Source organism: Cyprinus carpio, chromosome A21 (assembly GCF_018340385.1).
Source record: "Cyprinus carpio isolate SPL01 chromosome A21, ASM1834038v1, whole genome shotgun sequence".
In the NCBI taxonomy this organism is placed as follows: domain Eukaryota; kingdom Metazoa; phylum Chordata; class Actinopteri; order Cypriniformes; family Cyprinidae; genus Cyprinus; species Cyprinus carpio.
The window spans coordinates 4,625,806-4,642,330 of NC_056592.1; the positions used below are offsets into that span (position 1 = coordinate 4,625,806).

Sequence of the window (16,525 nt, forward strand, 5' to 3'; positions counted from 1 at the left end):
AGAATGGAATAAAATAGATCTGTATTTCGTTGGAGGCAAAGTAGATTGTATAGTGTGAATAGCAGAGCTTATTTTTTTACGTAAGTGCGTGGGCACGGCCGTTTGTCGCTTGAATGTGCGGAACATCCGGTGTCTTCGCTTAGTTATTTTTAGCTATACAAAAACAGTCCATTATGCTGCTTAATATTGAAATAAAGCTTGTATTTGTTGTCATATTATTTTGATTTAGTATCATAATCATTAACATACTGGTTTGTAGCGCTTTTTTTCATTTACTACTGTTTATTATTCTTCAACATTAAATGTTTATCTATAACTTTAGCGGCTAATGAATCGGAAGTCTCGCACATTCACAGGAAGTAGCTTACTTCCGCATTGCAAAACATAGTGGTTGAAGTGGTTGAAGTCTAAAGGTGATGAACATATATTTACATATACACGCATACTTTTATTTCTATCTGTTTCTATTATTTGTTCATTTTTGTGGTAGAAAATGCAGTTCTTCTGGTTTCTTATGGACTGGAGGCCAGTGCAAGGGCGTTTTGTTCTGATGGCATCTTTTTCTTTTGCTACACTTGACCCTTTTTATGATCAATAACCGTAAATGAGTCGATTTAACGATGTGATCATGAATCACACGCGTCTCAATCTTCACCGGACAGTACTGCACTCGGGTGATGGAGACCGGGGCCCCTGCTCATGGGCTCCGGCGGTGATGACATTCATCATTCCCGGCGCGATGTCTACATTTTGACAACTCCTGACACATGTGACATATCTCACTTTACCTGCCCCGGTCTAAAACATTACCTCCGGCAATCGAGGTGTCTGTGATGTCCACTCTGCTTCCAGTGGCTGTGAGGAGTAGATCACACAGACACAGAGCCCAACACAAGAGCACTGACCGAAACAACTGAAGCATTTTCAACAACAACAATAATACAATAATAATAACTATAACTATTCTTAATTAACTAACCAACATAGAACTAATTTGTCTACTAAATAATAATGATAATATGATTATAACATATGTATAATAATATCTAAATTAATAATAATGTAAACATTATTAGAAAATGTTTATGATGTAATAATGTTATTAATTATATATAAATAATAATAATTATTAATTAACCGTGAACTTCTGTTCCATAAAAATAAAAATATTAATAATACAATTATAAAATGTATAATAACATAATAATAATAATATAATTATAAAATATTTATATTATAATTTTATTAACATTATATATAGTTAATTAATAATAATATTATATTTATTCTTCTTGTTGTTATTATTATTGTTATTATTAATAATTATGACTAATTAACTACCAGAGAATGTATCTGTCCACTAACTATTATTACTATTATTATTATAATTCAAAAAATAGTCTGTTGTAGGCCTATAATATAATTTAATCTGCAATTAATGGGTCTGTTAAATGTTACATTTAATTATTAGTAATAGCTACATGTGATTTACATATGGAAGTTTAAAAAAAAATCAGACTCCTTGATAATCAGCAGTAAAAGAAAAAAAAAGATTAAGAAAAACATTACACCGTGTGATACTGTATTCATACTATGACATTTGCATGATACTTCTACTTTGTTGTTGTTGTTAACGAATTTTTCATGATCACATTTTATAGCTAAACAGCCTATATACCGGTAAATGACATTATAACGTAGTAAAAATAAAGAAACAAAATACATTAGCTTTTTGAGTTGATCTTTGAACCGTCACGCACTCTGCTTCATCTGCGCATGCGCTCATTTCCTGCTGCGTAGTGCGTAGTGTCTGTGCTAATAGGCTGATCTCGGCTACTTGCTTCTCTTATTATAAACATATTTATCCGCGTTTTCTTCCGTTTGCACTACTTCAAACAGCACGGACAATGGCAGATCCAAGAATACGGCAAATAAAAATCAAGACCGGTGTGGTTAAACGGTAAGAAGGCTGAGTAATCCTATTTTTTAAGTGTATTAATGGCAGCAGAATAAGGCCGCGGATTCACCGCGCCCCTCCACGGGCATACGCCGCAATTGAGTGTCCTCTTTAGGCGGAAGCTGTAAATACAGCCCGGTGCTCTGATAGCTGCTGTAGCATTGTCCAGATGCTGAATACCCCAGTCACATTCAGTGCAGAGAAAGCTGATGTTATGCAACTCATAAGAGTTATTTGTTTACGAGTCAACCATAAGCAGACAAAAATTAGGGATTGAATGAAGAATTTGAGGCTGTGTTGATGCCACATGCAATAGAAATTTTTATCCTCTGTCAAGCAGCAGATGTGTCAGGACTATAATTAAAGATGATCAAGAATGACTTAATCTCATCTGATTTATTTAATTGTAATTATTGATTATTGAAAAATATTATGTTGTTATTGACGTATGTGTGTGTGTGTGTGTACTATAAAATATTTGTATATATGTTTGTTAAATGTATATTGTGTGTGTGTGTGTGTGTGTGTGTGTGTGTGTGTCAAACATTAGACGTCCCATTTTGGTGTACTCATCAAATTAAATTTACATAAGGTGGTTTTATATAAAAGCATATTAAATGCAAGCATCTACTGTTTCTAATAACTTTTGGGGAAATAAAATGCCAAAATATAAATTAAATAATGTTTGATTGTCATTCAATGTATTGTAACAAATACCTTTGTAAATATTTAAAATGATAATTAATGATTTGGGACTGCACTGTGAACCTTAAATAGAGCTTTATAATTTCATCATATACATATATAAAATACGTATTTTGGGTTTATTTGATATATTTACTTTATTTTTGAATTTAGCATGAAAGTACGAACTTTATAGCATCAGATACGACCTACATATGATCTCACTGACATTGATTATGTTTAGTCTGTACAACTGACAGTCCCCAGTAAGACCAGGATCATAGAACCGCTTAACGAATGTTAGACTGGTATTAAAGTTGGTCATTTGTGTTCTGCGAGTGTTTCTGATCTCGCCTCATCCTCTCCTCGCCCCTCCTTTTCTCTTCTCAATCCCCACCTGACTGCTGTTTGCATTGATTGACCAGATGAGGGCCTGATTGAGATGGGCCTGTTTGATAGGGCTGGTAATGGAAGTGTGGGAATGATTCTCAGTGGGACTGAGAAGGAGAGAGGGTTAGGAAACAACTCGCACACCATGCCAACACAGGAGACAACATCGTAATGAGCCGCGTTGTGATAAGAACTAAACACTCGGCCTGTCAAACTCAGCTGATGTTCACATGAGGGACCAATCACTTCTAGATGTCTGAATTTATGTTGAATTTGCTTATTGCATGGGCACTGTTGGTGTCGATTGATGGTTTTTATGATAGAACATTCCCGCTGTCAGGCCCTGCGACGACAGACACATCGTTCGTGTCTCTCAGACATGTTTCTTCTGGATTTCCCATCTGTTTTTTGCACTCTATGTGGACGGTCCAGCCTTCGTATCGATTAGAGCGGTGCGAGCTGCTTTTGTTTTCTTTCAGCTGAGTCTTTAGCTTCTATAGATTTGTCTCAGAATTCTCTCCCCATGCGAGCACAGGCCTCTGTGGTTCACTCAGGCAAGGCCTTCTTGGCTCCAGGTCAGATAATTGATTTTGTCCACCTTTGAATGCTGAATTGCATTTCTTCATTTGTCCGGCCCGTGAGGTGTGGGCTGCTTGATGGTCTCTTGGTTGACTCATTTTAAGTCTGTTTGTATGTTTGTGCTAGCTTCAGTTTATATCTTCACCTGCTCTGGGTCCATGGGTATTCATTTTTGTTCTGTATGGTCAAGTAGCACAAGTCTTGTTCTCTCTATAGGACATTCCCAGAAGTGCCTGTGTGCCAAATCACGTATGATTATATTTTATTTAAATAATTTTGTTTCTTTGTTTTCTTTTTTTGAATCAGTAATGTACATTAGGTTGTTTGTTTTTGTTACATTTTTCTGGTATTTTTTTAACGTTTATTACATTATTTTACAAGTTCACATATTTTACATGAAGTTTATAATGTGAATTTTTTTATTTTTTTTATTTTTGTATTATGGTGGTTACCACTGCATTTTAAGCTACAACACAGATTTTTTTGCTTCAAGTTAGAGCTGCACTATTAATCGAAATTAAATTGCAAAGACAATAAATCGTGATTAGGCAGAAGCTGCGATTGTCATGCATATCTTTCAGTGAAGCAGAGTTCTGTGATCAGTAGCAAGTCTCCATCCGAAGGCCAGAGAGCGATCTCGCGCTGAAAATCCAAATATGCCCCGAAGAAGAAATCCAGGAAATGCCTATCTGCAGCTGAATAAACAGAAGATTTAATTGCTTTGATTGATTCAGCGTGACTAATAAACAAACAACTATGGCAATATATAGTTTATCTGAGTTCTTATTTTTATTTTCATCATCATAAAGTATATCTATAATGAAATGCTAATCGACATAGCCTTTATCACTGCTTATATTACAATGAAATATTGTGTGCTTTACTTACTCTTAGAGGCCACATCATCTCACAGAAGGATTTATTTCAAACACTCGACTGACGTTATGAAGCAAGTTTGGAGTAAAAACATGTTATTAAATGTGGTATTTTCATGTGCTCTCAGATGGAGCAGCATTTACCACACAGAGCCGTAGTTCACTGAGAAGATACGCAAACAGCTGTCATTATCGCGAACAATTTTGTCGATTTCATAATCCTACGATTATATCGTAATATTATGATATTAATCGCGTTCGATTAATCGTGATTAATCTACTTTGAGTAGATTATTGTATGTAGGCCTATATAATGTATATTAACGTTATATAGCTTAATAAAATATGCTAACGTTGTGAAATAACTGAAACACTGTCAGTGCATTTTTAAGGTGAATTTCTGGCAACCACAGCTGTTGTTGTTGTTGTTTTTTTTTGTTTTTGTTTTTACCGTAAACTCCCCAGGATATTTTTACAATGTGGTTATTTTGCAATATAAATTAATTTTTATGATTATCCAGTGTTTCTGGCACTGCTATTTTTGGTGACGTTTTGTATTTAAGACCACACTGTTGTGAATATATTGATGCTGCTAGACAGTTTTAAATCACATATTGTAAAGTGGTCATCCTTTCCACCAATGACGTCTGTTGTCCTTGCCCTGTTTGGTGATGCAGGGCTATGAAGAGTTATCCTGAGGTGACGTGTCAATGTGCTGTAAGACCTGGTGCTGTAGTACATGTGGGTGCTTGTAATGTCAGTTAATTACACTTTCAGGTCAAGCTCCTCTCATACTGCTACATCCCTGAACTTCCTGAACTTCACGTCTTCAAACACCTCCAGGGAATTTCTGAAATGTCCTATGAAGTGGTCAAGATCTCATGCCAACTCAATAGTGTTCTCTGCTCAATCTGAAGAATTTAGTCCAAACGTCTTGCAAAATATCAGAATTTTTGTCCTGTAAAGAAATTAGCTATTTTTACAGAATTTTCTCTTAATCTTGGCTTTGAAACAGGATGATCTAAACGAACTGCCTGACAATCCCACATCTTGTCGTAGTCTTCTCCGTCTTCCACCATCTCCGTTCTACCCTGTTCTTCTTCTTTTTGTTGATGTATTCCAGTCAGTGTTTTCTGGCCTAGCTCAGCGGATGCACTTAATAAAATGACAGACGTAATTTGCTTTTGTCACCGGGTCTCGCCACCAGCCCCCTGCCTCAAAAATACAGTATTAGAGGGGAGAGAATGTGTGTGTCGAGTCTAATTCTTTTCTCTATTTTCCAGAGAGATGCTTTTTCCATTAAGCTGAAGGAAGCAGGCCTGGCAGCCCCATTTACAGCTGCCCAGCTCCGCCCCTGCTATAAGCAGCTCCCACATCACCCTGCAGAAACAAGAAATTAACATCAGCATGACACTTTTTCATTAGCCTGTCTCTCACTTTTGTTAGAATTATGTTACACCCCGATCTTTCCACCCCTCTGGTTTCCTCTGTGGTTGCACCCCCTCTCCTTTTACTGCGGTCTCATTTTTGTGTGCTTGTCAGAGAAAGCCTTAACTTAGCATATGTTGAGAATTGCACCCAGGGCGTTATGATTGAAGCCTGTTAAAATGGCATAATTGACATAAAATATGACATATTGTTGCAGGCGGAGACGAATCTTACGGCATGCAGCCCGGGCTGGCAGTATGTTTGATTAATAGAGAAGTGTCTTGCGCTCTCTCTCTCTTTCTCTGACTAACACACACACACACATTCACGGCTGATTTTATGAAAAATGAATTTCGCAACGGCATGTCGTCCCGACAAGCGAGCAGGCCGCAGACGGAAAGCGGCTATTAGCTAGAATCATTATCAATAGTGATATTTTCAAACTCCATTACGGCAATCAGGCCGCGAATTTATTCAGTGCGTTTAGTTCATTTGGCCATAATTGATAAATAATCAAAATTTATCAATGTACTCGCTCTGCGTTTTCACTAACAATCAAGCAAAAGTGGCCCATTTGCCACCTGACTTGGTCCAAATTAGGGACTAAATTGATGATCAATTAATCCTAGTCGGGGAGGTACAGTGTCTTTGTGAGTGTGTGCGAGGGAGATGGAGACAGATGCCTTTAAAAGACAGATTAGTGTAGCGATCACGAAGTAGCTGATGCAGTTTAGCGCTGCAGCTAACAAGAATGCAGCTTTTCTGAGATTGCCAGTAGATAATCATTAAGGAAGAGGAAAAAGATTGGATTTGGGAAGGATGTGTTTACAGTAGGACACAGTAGAATGTATAGGTGTTTGATTATGGGTTGAAATTTTGTGGGGAATCATACAGAAGTGTGTTAACATCTTGCATTTGTTTGTGTTTTACCATTTCGTGTTGTTTCAGTTAAGTAGTGTTCAAAAGTTTAGGGTCGTTAAAATTAAAGTTGTTCAAATTTTATGCTCACCAAAGCAGTTTTTTTTTTTAAATCAGAAATGCTGTTAAATAGTACTATTTTAAAATATTATTAAATTGTAAAAGAACTGTTTTCTGTTGGAATTAATTGGAATAAATTCAATTGTTTTTAATTAAAATTAATTTTCAGCATCATTACTCAAGTCTTTACTCTTCAGTGTCACGTGATCCTTCAAAAACCATTCTAATATGCTCTAATATTTCCTGCTTAAGAAACATTTCTTATTTTGAGTGTAATGCTTAATATTTTAGCAGAAACAGTGGTGAATAGGAAATTCAAAAGAACAGCACTTATTTGTAATAGAAAAATTATAAATGTATTTACTGTCACTTTTGATCAGTTTAATGCATCCTTGCTTTGAAAAAAGTATTGATTTCTTTAAAAAAAATAAAATGATAGAAGTTGGTGTTCTTATTTTGGGCCCATAAAAGTGGTGTATTTGTCTTTTGAGAGATCTGCAAGTTAGCTAGTTGTTTGACTTCATGGCGATAAATTCTTGACAGCACTGGTTAGACAAATAAGGTTTTTAGTAAAACTCGCCTCTCTCTATCCATTCTCATTCTTGTTTCTCTCTCTCAGTTTGGCCAAAGAGGAGGTGTTTTACATAAAGGAGGCAAAGCTGCAGGAAGAGAAGGTTGAGCGTCTCAAGGCAGAGGCAGGAGACGAGTATGTAATCAAGAAACAGGTACGAAGAAACTACCTGAAACAACACCTGCCCTGTTGAGAAACCTGATGAGATTCAATCATTTAAAGGACGATGTTTAGGGTCCAGAACTGATGAAGAATGCAGTGTAAGTGACGTGACTTACAGCCAAGTGGTGGTATGGTGACCCATACTCGAAATTCGTGCTCTGTATTTAACCCATCCAAAGTGCACACACACAGCAGTGAACACACACACCGTGAACACACACCCCTGGGAGCAGTGGGGGCCATTTATGCTGCGGTGCCTTGCTCAAGGGCACCTCAGTCATGGTATTGACGGTGGAGAGAGCGCTGTACATTCACTCCTCCAACTAGGGCTGCACGATACAGCAATATTATTGAAATATCGCAAATGTAAATATCACAATATGCATATCGGAAGGGTGTGTGATATCTGAATCATTTTAATAATAGGCTACTTAAATCAAAATGTTGCAAAAGGTCAAAGTTTTAGTTCGACGAATATAGCACAGAATTGCTTGACATTAAAAAGAGTTAAGTGCAATAATTTGCAGAAAACAACTCTTTGTCGTCTCGTCTTGCTGTCTGACTCGCACCTGAAGCGCGTGCACAAGCCACATCTCGCACAGCATCTCTTCAGTTCTGCCGCACACGTGCAAAGCACGCGCATACACACAGAGACGCGCTTCAGATGAGTTCACATGTTTGAACAGACACATACACAGAATTATGTCAGTAGTACTCGTCTCGACGACCATTCTCGTAAACGTAGTCGGTTATGTTTTAAATAAATGTAAACAGCTGAGAAAGAAATCGGATGTGTATCATTATACTGGATCTGTGCAGTAGGTTTTAAAGGGACAACAGCCTATAAATACTTGCTGCTGAATATGTCACTAATGTTAATCAAACAACAAAACAGCTATAACAAAGATTAATCTAAATTTAATTCATACAGTGTACACTATGCAGTGTTATTTTTCACTTATAAAATTTCTGTACCTAAATACTACTGTTTACACTTGCCTTTAATCATGTTTGAACTTTGACTATAGTTTTTGCTGTGGTATATGAAGTACTTAAAGTGTATGGAAAGCAAAGTTACAATGATATAAATTTAGTGTCATTGATTTTATTTATTTTTTTGTTCACTGATGTTAAAATGACAATTTCTGATTTGTAACTTTATTTTTTATGTAATGCTAAAACACTGCTGGTCACTTTCAGAAGTTATAGTGATTTTTTTTTTTCCAAGAAAGAATGTGAAACAATATATAATTTTCATTTTTAAATATTTGAAAATATATTTGAAATTGACTTTACACACTTTAAGCCAATATCGTACGAATATTGCAAACAAACAATTCCTGCCGGCCCTTTTCTTCAATATCGCAAACCCCCACCCACAACCCACAACTCCCCCAGCCCCGAATTCTCAACCTTTGGATTTCGAGTCCGACTCTCTAACCATTAGGCCACGACTACCCCTTTCAGTGATACAGAGCTCCATTAAGGCAATCGTTTATTTTCAATTAATATGTGTGTTTGTGACTGTCTGCACAGTTCATAAAAAACCATATGTGTGTTTGTGACTGTCTGCACAGTTCATAGCGAATCATATGAGATTATTGGACTTATTTTGTTTTGGTGGCTTTATTTGTGAGGTATTCTACATGTCAACAACAACAAAAATGTAAGGCACCCTAGAAAAACTTGTGATGTTAAATATTCCACTGAAGTAAAGAATCACTCGCCTCACTAACATCACATTTGCTTAAAGTTTATTATGATACAGTTACCAAAAAAGATACCAGCACATACACATAACATAACCCTCTCCACTTACAAAAGGGCTTAGGTAGAATTAAGCGGACAAAGTCCGTGCCTGCAGTTATAGTTATAAAACCTGGTGAAGCCACTCAAATATCAACAATAGAAATCCCACTGGAACAAGCCCAGAAGGAGGCCATTCCTCTGGTGTAGTCAAGTCTGCTTTATTGTCAATTCTTCCACATGTACAGTACATACATACAGAGAATTGAAATTGCGTTACTCTCAGACCCATGGTGCATACAGATAAAACCAAAAATATAAACAAAAAAAAAAAAAAGATACCAATCAAAAATAAAAAAACTCTTTATCAAAAAAAAAAACTCCATATAAAAAAAAAAAAAAAAAAAAAAAAATTAAATAAAGCAGCGCAAGGCACATGGCAGATGCAAACCAGTGAGGTGAACAAACAGTGCAGATAAAAAGATTGTAGTGCAAAAAAAAAAAAGCTTATTCAGTCTGATTAAAGTGACAGGACTCAGAGAGCAGTTCTTTTATTTAAACTGACTGAAGAGGTAGTAGAATGATGTCAGTTCTATGCTGAATGAGGTAGTGAGCAGACCAATGCTGCACAAAGTGACTGGTGCATGTCATCTTATGTTAGTGGGGGGGGAGTGCAAGGACCTGGGGATGTGGGACCTGGTTGGGGGGTGGTATGATAACCTTACGCAAAAATATCACGGTTTCACTGCATCACAGTATTGTTGTTACAGCTCTGAAATGTGTTTTTAAATGACAGGGTAAAAAAAAAATTCCCGCTGGACAATATATTTTGTTTTTGAGCAACATGCAGAATATTAGAAACAGTAGAATTAGTTTTTTTTTCTTGAATTTATTTTGGTTTCCTAAAATAAAAAACTAACTGACATCTTTATTTAACAATTTTTATCAATTAAAATCATTTAATTATATAAAAATAATCAATAAAAAAAATTTAAATAATAACACAACATTAAGCAAAAAAACAATAATCACCCACACAATCTGAACAAATAACCCAACCTGAACCAGCTGAAGGTTTCTTGTTCTGTCCACAAGGTATTGTGAAATTTCTTGCATGTAAACTTTTCAGCGCGTAGAGACAGTTTAAATCCAGCTCTAATCAGACGCCATTTTATATTTCATCTGACTCCAAATCAAGTATTGAGAATTTCTTCCAAAAGTGGTTGATTGTCTGTCTCTAATTATTATGAACAGTGACATTGGATCTGCCTAGCTAACTCTTTACTTTATATTTGCTCGTCATGTGCGTCTATGTCGCTCAGGGTGCTCCACGATGGCCGTTCTTCTACGTGTGCCCCACGATCAAAACTCGCCAGTCTAAACAGACTTCATAGGTTATCACATAATACTATTTAATTTGGTTACCAATATGGCATATTTGCAACGTATTTTTCGTTTAGTCCCCCTCCAGAACTGAGTACAACTTAACTAATAAGCGGTTAGTCAGAAAAAAACCTCACCTGATGTGCCCCATGCGCCATAAAGGCCAAAGTATACTTAACCCTGGACTCAGATTTGCGGAAACATAGCCTTCACTTAATCTACCTGAGGAAAACACATTAAGAGTAACTCAGAGTAAATCAATGTAACAATTTATTATCAGTCAGGTAAGTATTATGCCATTACATAGCCAATTCAGAGATATCAAATCAATACAAGACATCAAATTCTTCAAAGGTGAGCTCTGCACGAGACGGAAAAGCACTCCTAATCACAAGACTAATGAAGTGTGTGGACACACTTCATGCTAAGGGCTCATTCTGAGTTGAGTATACTTTTGAAAGCTGTGCTCTGCACGAGACGGAAAGGTACGCTGAATGTGAAGTGTATCCGGGCCTTAAGTTCGGCCATCTTACACACACGTGACTGACTGCTCGCTCGCACCAACAGGAGGAGGAGGAGGTCAGTGTTACTCTCTACACTCCACTCAGCCTGAGGGATTCCTACACTTTCAGTCTTTGAGGAGACATGGAAAACAGCGCATACCGCAGGAACGGTAAAATGGAAAATATTAGTGGTTTTGAAACCGTGAAATTTTCAAATCGTGGTATACCTTGAAACCGGTAATTGGTCAACGCCTAATACAGACCATTACGGACTACAAGCCCCCACCTGTGACAGCAACATCTTCCTGCTGAACGAGCTGAACGCCTTCTTCGCTCGCTTTGAGGATCAAAACAGCACCACTGCACAGAAGACTCCACCTCCTCCTGGTGACCAGGTGATGACGCTGACCCCAGACAGCATGAGGAGATCCTTCAGCAGGATCAATGCACGCAAATCTCCGGGTCCTGACAACATCCCTGGGCGTGTACTGAGAGACTGTGCAGCGGAACTCACTGATGTCTTCATAGACATTTTCAACATCTTGCTTAGTCAGGCTGTTGTCCCCACATGCTTCAAAGCTATCACCTTCATTCCAGTCCCGGAGAAGCCGTCTCCATCCTGCTTCAGTGAATACCGTCCAGTTGCACTTACTCCAATTCTCATGAAGTGCTTTGAACAGCTACTCATGCACCATATCAAGTCTCCACCCCCCTCCCTGGAGCCCTTCCAGTTTGCATATCGGTCCAAGCACTCGACCGATGACGTCTATCGGCACAACCCTACTCCACAGCCTTTGTTGGAACACGGATAAGCTCGCTGTCCACACTAGGCCGTGTTGTCTGCATCAGAGGCGGGGTTTCAGGCTTTTTGACACTCTTCAGCATCCAAAGCCATTAATGATATGGAGTCATCAACGATGGCTTCTTCCTCAGATGTGCCGAAGGGAATAAAGCTGCTCGTAGCCGACGAGGGGAGCTGATCATCATGTGTGAAGCATACAGGCGAATCAAGTTTGAGGCTAGAATGAAGCACACGAGAGCTGCGCCGGTGTGAGTTCACTCAGGCCAGATGTTAAAGCCCCGCTGTTCCACTGTTTCTTTTTCCTAGGGAAGAGAGGAAGCAGGAGAGTGGAGAAGGCAAGACTCATGATCTTGCAGTGAGAGCTGGAGAAGGAAAGACTCATGATCTTGCAGTGAGAGCATGCCGTCTCAGTGAGCGCAGCCCAGACAGGCGACGCATTCACTGTACCCATCTGCATTGTGCAGGGGTTCCATGGATGAGCCACACTCACGTGTGACATTTGAAGCAATGTCGCTGGAAATTTGCTCTTAGGTGTGCCAGATGGCTGCAGTGAAGGCTTCTACAGAGGCAAATTATATAGAGGTCAGGTTGAAGCACCATTGGTTTGTGCAGCTACACAAAAGTGAATAAATCAGGCTTCAGTATCAGAGTAAAAAGGAGTTTCCTCATAAGCGTGTCAAGGCAATGGGAGAGACTGTTCAAAAGGGAACTACACTGCCGGTACCAGTTGGTTGTTCTGTTGGTTAAAGAAATTGCTTTGGTAAGGGTGAAAGAGAGAGCTCATTCAGTATGGCAGCGCTGCGGTGAAATCAGGGAGAGTTTTAATGAGTTTTAATGTGCTGATGCAAAATTAATGATGTTATGTAACTTTAGAGGAGTTTTGTAATTAACAACACATGCTGCTAATTTAGAGGTTCTCAAGGAGTAGTGGCCCATGTTCTCTCTCTCTTCATTCTCTTCTTCACCCTCTATCTGGAGTCAATGCATATACAGCTGTCTTTTAAAGGACTAGTTCACACAAAATGTACAATTCTGACATGATTTACTCATCTTAATATACAATTAACATGTGCAAGATATAGATATTGAGACCAAAAAAATAACAAACAAACTCACTCAACAAGGAGTTTAGTGTTTTCCAGTGAGCTTCTTCAAAGTCTTAATGAAGTAATACAGACTCTCTGAGAGTAAGAGAGAAGTTCTGGGTTTTCTGAATGATGTTTTTATGTGAAAAGTCTTCTGTTTGTTTTGTTATTGTACAGATCCAGTAAAATCTCTTAAACGTGTCTTCAACAGATTGAGGTGTTGCAAGAGTCAAGAATGATGATCCCTGACTGCCATCGTCGTTTAGCTATGGCCCACGCTGACCTGCAACAACTGTTGGTGAGAATATGAAACGCACAGTGTTTCAGGTGTTGACCTAACTGAAAGGTTTGAACTCAGCAGCACAATTAAAGAAATAATTACCCAAAATGAAAATTTGCTCAAAATGCCATCCAAGATGTAATGTTTTCATTATCATAACAAATTTGGAGAAATTTATCATTACCTCGTTTGTTCACCAGTGGATCCTCTGCAGTGAATGGATGCCGTCAGAATGAGAGTCCAAACATCTGATAAAAACATCACAATAATTTATAAGTAATCCACACCACTCCAGTCAGCCAATTAAAACACAAACATGTTTGTTTAGAACTGTTTTGGACTATTTTCACTTGTAAATGCTGCTTGATCCGTGCATATTTCTCTCTTCATTCCGACAAGATGATTTTTTTCACTGGAGGTTAAAGTTAAAATCCTTTTAATGATGGACTTGTTTCTTAAAAACACGTAGCTTTTTGCTTCCCATGATGTTAATTGATGGACTGGAGTGGTGTGGATTACTTGTGTAATGTTTTTATCAGCTGTTTGACACTGATTCTGACGGCACCCATTCACTGCAGATAATCCATTGGTGAGCAAATGATGGAATGCTGAAATACTAAAAAACAATTAAGATGAAGAGACAAACTAAACTACAGTTCGTGAGAGATGTACAGGGGAGACAGTGTGCCATCCGCTTCCTTTTTTGAGGACATTTTGTGTCAAAAAATGCCTGTTTGTGAGAGATGTACAGGGGAGACAGTGTGCCATCCGCTTCCTGTTTGTTGGCCTTTAGAGAAAATGCCTGTTCGTGAGAGATGTACAGGGGAGACAGTGTGCCATCCGCTTCCTGTTTGTTGGCCTTTAGAGGAAGTAGAGGATTATAGGGGTCACATTAATTAACAGGAAACGAAGCTGATTGCACAGGTGCTTTTCAAACAGCTTGAGTTTCAATAAAAATGGTTTTTTTTTTTATATAAAAATGGCTTCTATACACACACACACTTTTGTGTCGGAGTAAAACTTACCGTCAGCAGCAGCTCAGTGAAGCTTCACACACACACAGACCTACACACACAGTCCTGTGCTGCACTCATTCAGTTCATTAGTAATGTTGTCACGGCAATGGCCTCCATAGGAACCGTCGTCGATCGATTAGCATTGATATGACCTACTCCTCTCACTGCCTCCATTACATTTTCTCACTGTGTTACGTGTGTGAGTGTGGGGTTTTTTTGTCTGAGAGGCTTGTGTGTGCGATTATCTGACAGGTTCACTGAGTGGATTAGCTGTTTTTGGTGAGGTAGTTAGTCTCTTTCATTGTGTTACTGTGATCTGATTTACTAACTCCAACTGGATGGAAAGCTCCCACTCTGTAGACTTCAGGTTAAAAACCAAGATGGTTGTTTATATAAGTGTAAATATTTTGATAAATGTTATCATATTGACTAAAACGATGCAGTGGATCTTGGAATCTGAGATTTGGTATAATCCAATTACATTTATATGATTCATGATTATAAAAAAAAAAAAACACATTGTGATCTTAAAATATATCAGTATTTTAGACAAGTAACAAATGTGTAATAGGTATAGTAGTAATTATGATCAGTTCATGAAATTCTGTAACCAATGCTTTGAATGTATTGTTAATTACTAGGGTTGTAAGATGCATCACTTTCTTAATGTTGTATGTTTATTATTAATATTTTTAATTAACCAAATATTACTCACACTCATTAAGACTCCAGATTGGGTACAGACGATGACTTGAAATAATTTTTATTTTCAGGAAGCAGAAGAGGAACTGGCTGAAATGGAAGAATACAAGGAGGCCAGAACAGTTTTAGATTCAGCCAAGCTAGAAGGATGATGGACACAAACGAATAAACACCCACAGACGCTAACATACACACTGACATCCTAAGTGTCCATTCCAGTTGTTCTGACCCGTTTAGTGTTTCAGAACCAATGCGATGTTTACTGATTGCTTATGTTTGCATTTCAAAGATTTTTGTATTGATTCAGAATTCAACAACACCATTTTCTTCTTAGCCTTCTGTGATCAAATGCACACAATCGTGAAATAAAGTTTGTATAGCTCTATATCTTCAGTCCATTATAGTATGTTACTTTTTTAGATTAGACCTTCACCTGCTGGGAATGAAATAATTGTGACACATCTTTGATTTCATGTAAGCATTTCACATGTATTCCTGCTGCAGGTATGTGTGACTACATAAAGCTGAATTAATATGTAAAACACTGGCCTTGACTTTTCATATAAGATGCCATACACTCCCCTTCTCATAGGACTGCAGTAATTAATGCAGAATTTGAACCTGGATGTCAATCACGTGGACAGGCTTTGCTTTCCTGCATGCAGAGGGAGACAGGTATAGCATGAAAAACTAATATATGATGAGAATGTATTTCCAGCTCTCCTGAAAGGACACTGACCTCCGCTGGCCAGTTTCGCTCATGCAAGCACGTGTCCAAGGCTGTAGCTGCCTGCACATGCTTTGACCTATTTGCTGGATATATTGCAGTTTTAACATAATTACATCATTTGAATTCCGGGTGTATTTTGTAGGCTATGAATGTCTTTGCCATGAATAATAGGTAATGGAGGGCCTATTTCTGATCCTCTGGAAGAGATTGCATCAAGCTTTTCCCATGTCTCTCAGATAATGCAATCAATATTGTTAAGCTAAAAAAGGAGTAAATAACTTACTGCTTTCTTCAATGCATTTGATATCACATAGTTCAGAATTTTTTACAGAACTATGTGATATAAAATGCAGGGGGCAACTCTTAGTTATGTATTGGTTTCTGTTTAAAGTGCTCCAAAAACTATTTGGACAGTCAAACCTAAACATGAGTGAATGTTGTTGCATTCGATAACAAAGTAAAACATAAAAGATAAAGTAATCAAACCAAGTGGCATTTATTTTTAAGAAAAGATGGCATAATCAGTTTTCAAACAAGACATTTAATAATCTCAATTCGAACAGCTGAGTCTTTACTCATTTTCCAAAAAAATCTAAAGACTCATCTTTTTCGCCAGCACTTAACCAACTAATACTAGGACTTACCTTTTCTTTT

The 16,525-nt window shown here is 37.8% G+C and overlaps 1 protein-coding gene across 1 annotated transcript; it reads left to right on the forward strand.

The window, feature by feature from the left end:
- The first annotated feature begins 1,782 nt into the window (after positions 1-1,782).
- Positions 1,783-15,683, forward strand: LOC109045341 (tubulin-specific chaperone A-like). Its single transcript, XM_019063200.2, has 4 exons — positions 1,783-1,960; positions 7,511-7,616; positions 13,355-13,441; positions 15,213-15,683. The coding sequence occupies exons 1-4, from the start codon at positions 1,908-1,910 to the stop codon at positions 15,291-15,293; spliced, it is 327 nt and encodes a 108-aa protein (XP_018918745.1). The 5' UTR covers positions 1,783-1,907; the 3' UTR covers positions 15,294-15,683.
- The last annotated feature ends 842 nt before the right edge of the window (positions 15,684-16,525 follow it).

Excerpts from the sequence above, each read along its gene's own strand:
- LOC109045341 (XM_019063200.2), top strand. The coding sequence starts at position 1,908 with ATGGCAGATCCAAGAATACGGCAAATAAAAATCAAGACCGGTGTGGTT. Across the intron at positions 1,961-7,510 it reads AAGACCGGTGTGGTTAAACG|TTTGGCCAAAGAGGAGGTGT; the intron begins GTAAGAAGGCTG and ends TCTCTCTCTCAG. Across the intron at positions 7,617-13,354 it reads AGTATGTAATCAAGAAACAG|ATTGAGGTGTTGCAAGAGTC; the intron begins GTACGAAGAAAC and ends TGTCTTCAACAG.